Source organism: Ornithodoros turicata, chromosome 4 (genome assembly GCF_037126465.1).
Source record: "Ornithodoros turicata isolate Travis chromosome 4, ASM3712646v1, whole genome shotgun sequence".
NCBI classification, from domain to species: Eukaryota; Metazoa; Arthropoda; class Arachnida; order Ixodida; family Argasidae; genus Ornithodoros; species Ornithodoros turicata.
In genome coordinates, this window is record NC_088204.1 from 61,398,778 (window position 1) to 61,403,254 (window position 4,477).

General features: G+C 49.8%; 1 protein-coding gene across 1 annotated transcript; it reads left to right on the plus strand.

The window, feature by feature from the left end:
* The first annotated feature begins 2,214 nt into the window (after positions 1-2,214).
* LOC135393272 (RING finger protein 151-like) lies at positions 2,215-3,926 on the plus strand. The gene has a single exon (XM_064623749.1). The coding sequence runs from the start codon at positions 2,501-2,503 to the stop codon at positions 3,674-3,676; it is 1,176 nt and encodes a 391-aa protein (XP_064479819.1). The 5' UTR covers positions 2,215-2,500; the 3' UTR covers positions 3,677-3,926.
* The last annotated feature ends 551 nt before the right edge of the window (positions 3,927-4,477 follow it).

The window sequence follows — 4,477 nt, forward strand, 5'->3', positions numbered from 1 at the left end:
CACAACGGTCAGACGGGTCGGCGCCTCGGAGGAACGCACGCGAGCGAATCCACCGGTTGAATGAGCCTCAGCCAATCATAATCGAAAAAGGTCACGTGGGGGACCGGAGCCAATGACAAGTAAGTAGCCGGAATTTGGCGGGAAATGCCAGCGGCGACACTATTTTCGCGGCGACGAAACCCGCTTACTGTGCCTCCTCTGGTGCAGGGTTACCACAGGGGTGACACCAACCCGCCATTGTTGTAACTACCCTCAAGCGGGTGCCTTTGGCAAAACTGCCATCTTGTCCTGGTCGCACGTCATAGAGAACGTCATTTTGAGGTCACGTGACTTTGTTTACATGGTGTTTTACTGTCGCTACCCCCGCGCTTACCGACATATTTCCGTTCTCGTAAAGCCAAGAGATGAACTTATTTTGCTAGCGTAAACTATGCGGTGCTTCCTTCACAACACGGTAGCCTATTTCTCGTTAGTTTGCTCAGTGAGACTTAAACGCGCTGTCGTCGTCGTCACATCTTTGGGAGTCGTCAACAGTACAAGGACTTAGTGTAAACCTGCGCGTTTTACTGCGAGATTATCGTATAAAAATAATTACCGTGATCGAAAGGAATCCAAAACGTCACGCAGAAACAACAACCGCATTGTTTACAAACGGTTTGACCGCCGATCACGGGCGCCGCCATCTTCAAGGTCACGTGTGCCTTGACGTTTGCTGCGACGTGCGACCAGGACCAGGCCTCAATAGCTCCCGGCATTCGGGGCAGTAGAAAAATAAAACACGTCATAGTCACGTGGTATTACATCGTCAGGCATCATGACGGATGCCCATTGGCCCGAGGAGGTTGCGCGCTCCGGGATTGGTTGACAAAGTTTCGAAATATCTGACAGCTCACTTTTCGCGGGCAGTCTGGGCAGGCGGGCAGCTCCAAGCAAGGTCGCTACGTCTCCGCGGCTCGCCGATGTCGGTTGATAACAACGACCAAAGAGGAAGTGTATTCGCGGGTTTGTTCGTGAGTTATAGTGACTCTGGCCATGTACTGATCTCCGATAAAGTATCAACCTACGGACATTCTAGCCGGGTTGGAACTGGAATGCGTGGTGAGCTGACGCGTGAGGAACACTTTCGAGCGCTGTCGCATTTTCAAATACAGTGACTAAGAAGAGAGTGTTCGTAACGACAAAAGTATTTCCCGTGACTGTTTGACCTTCGGTGCATCGCCAGTATGAGAAGAAGATGCTCATCTGTGAAACGCACGCACACGTGAACTTCGCTCGCCTCCAGAAGTAGACTGTGTGTGTGCTTTGCAAGTTCGAAGTTGGTTTGGTTGCAGTCTATTCAACGAACGAAACGTCCTGTACGCACGGTGAATATATGAGTCAAACATTTGAGTCTATACGTTGCATCAATAATTATATTTTTAGCCTATAAAAAATGTCGTAGTTATTTTGGAATAACGGGTGCCAGGTATGAAAATCAGTAGAAGTCAATGGTAGCCAGGGCCGGCCGAAAGGCGAGCCAAACGGAGAGGTTGCTGATTGGCTGGCTGCTAGGCATCACGACGCATTTTCGTTGGTTGTATGTCCATTGTTGCCTGAATTATCTCAAACTATGTGCTCTATGGGGAGCTGTGGGCGCCTGACCAGGACCTGTCCAGGATGCATTGCGTTCGCCCAGCACGCTTTCGTCTACGGAGCAATACATTGGATGCCACCCCTGTGAGGGTTACCAACTAACTAGCGGAGCGGGGGAGAGGGATAAGTCAGACTCTCGAGCGCCACCAGATGATATCGGATACTGCAAGGACTAGAGAAGCAGAGCCGTAGCGACGGGGGTGCGAGAGGGGCAGCCGCCTCGGGCGCCCTCGCCAGAGTGGGCGCCGAACTGCAATCCCTGGCAGGTTGGTTGGACAGTATAAAGTAGGAATGAAGAGAAGTTGAATTTACGGTCTCGGCAGTGTAAATGGGCGTTTTCTTTTCTTTGTTTACAAGGCTTCTGACGGCAGTTAGGAAGGGGGGGGGGGCGCTGCAGATTTGCCCTGCCCCGGGCGCAAACTTGCCTCGCGACGGCTCTGTAGAGAAGGCACTGACTAGCTGTACGCACACTAGAGGGAGGCACCGCGACTACTCACAGTAGCGCGTATTGTTTCCACGAGATGCCGCTGGTGTGAGTTGGGGCAGGGGAACAGTTACAGGGAACTTTACTTTACTAAACAGAGTACATGCCGCGTGCTTAACACATTGAGGCCGAGACGCTAACTTACTCTCATCGGCCGTCCGGAAACCTGAGAGCGCAGAGCGACCACAGGTGTTCAAAAGCCGGATGCCTGTCTGCTCTTGTTATCCGATCCTTGCGTGCCGATTCTGTGTGCGTCTGTGTGTGCGCTATATTTGGCTGAGTCCGTCTGGCTGTAAAATCTCACACTGTTATCGCGCGTAAGCCTTATCTGGCTGTGGGTCGGGAGGAGCGGTTTACGCTCGTCTCGCGACTCGAGTTGGGAAGATGTGTTCCGCAAAATGCTTGAGTGGATTTTCATCCGCCATGGATTGGCGTCCGATTGAGTTCATGGACCTCCCTTCCGTCCGATCCTGTTCTTTATGCAACGTGGTTCCCAAAGAGACATTTCTTCTGGAATGTTCTCATGCACTCTGTGGCCAGTGTTATCAGGTCGTCCTTCGTGGCAATCAACGTTGCCCACTCGATGGAGAAAGTACACAAGAAAGCGAAGCGCAAGTATGCGTGTTCAAGCCGAATCACCTCCAGAAATGCAAAATGCGCTGTTGCAACTCCAGCAACGGGTGCGACTTCGTTGGGAATATGGAGCAAGTGAAGAATCACTTCCTAAGTGGCTGTGCCTTCCATGTTGTGTCGTGTAACAGGTGCAATGCCGCAGTGCTGCGCCGTGATATCGTCAGTCATTACGGCGGACAACAATGCAAGAGTTCGTCATCCAGCGGACGTGAAGCAGGAGATAACGAAGGAGTCGTGAACATCGGCCGGAAAATCGACGCCTCGCTGGACGCTATCGCTGAGAGAATTTGCGCGATTGAAACTCAGCTCAACAATCATACCGCTGGCGTCGAAGGCGCGAAGCAGTGCACGTCTGCAAATAAGCAGCTATTGGATCAACTTCTCGAGCGGCTGGAACGTACAGATGGAGCGCTAAGAAATGCAGCGACAAATCTGTTGTCGCGAGAGGACCTCAAGGGAACACTCGAAGTCGGTTCGAAGACAATCAATGAGGGAACAGGGCAAGGGAGGGCAGGGAACGCCGCAAGCGGTGCGCAGGATAACCGTGGAATAACCAGCGTGGCTACCGATGAAATCATTGAAAAACTGAACACTATTGGACGGCAGCTGGACACAATGGAGCATATTGTGAAAGCAGGAACGAATCAGGCAGTGTGGCATATTCGGGGCATTACTGAACTTGCGTCCAAGTCCAAGGAGCGAGGGGGCCTAAAGCATTACTCGGATGTATTCGTCCTTTGTGGTTATTCTGTGCGAATGCAACTAATGTTCGTCGGCAGTGGGGATGAGACCGTCCACTTCTCCCTCCAGATCTGCCAGAGCGCATACGATTCTTTCCTAAAGTGGCCATTTTGTACGTCTTGCGACTTCACACTGTTGAACCCCCTTAACAACGGACGTAAACTATTTAGTTCCAAAGGTATCTGATATATCGGCCAGCAGGTGAGCCATTCATGATGCACTGTCTTCCTTTCCTTATTAGTCTGGAACGTGTGAAACGCGATGGGTTTATTCATGATGATTCCATTTCCATTGGAATTATGTTGACACCGGTGTCATAATGGTTTGGTGTTCTGTCCTACAACTACTTCTCAAATTAACATTGCAAATGAAAGTATGTAATTGAGGGTGAAATGTAACTTTTGAAGAAAATAAACTATTTATCGTGCAACACAGAGAGCAGACCCCACACGCTTGAGGGGAAACTGGTTGAATTTCGGTTCCTCTTCTATGTATATATATATTTACAGTGATACACGTACCCATACTGATATCCCTTGAGGAGACGACCATACCAGTCATCACGGCTCTGTTCAACTGACACCACATAAACCGGTGATGGGAAGTACTTGAAGAACAAACTCCCGTTTTCACTTCCTCGTGTGTCAATGAAGCTTATGCTTTGTTTCCTGGTTTGATCAGTACAGCTATAAAGCTTAACACTGTAATAACTGTATCTCGAAACAAATAAACTCCGGGTCCCCATGGATCACCCATAGTATTTTGAAGTGCTTGAAAAAGAAACACAATCTTGGAAAAGGGTGAAAAAACAGCCTTTCAATATAATGCTTAGAAACAGGAATATGCTTTACTCACGCATCTTGTCTCGGGTTGTTGATCACGCTAAGAGGCGTTATTATTAATCACCAGACCGCGGATTGGCATGTTTTGCATGTTTCTTTCCGGGGCACTCCACAAAGCGCTTGTTCGTGGCTCAGTAGCCTACAG

Coding starts and splice junctions, on each gene's coding strand:
- LOC135393272 (XM_064623749.1), top strand. CDS start 2,501: ATGTGTTCCGCAAAATGCTTGAGTGGATTTTCATCCGCCATGGATTGG.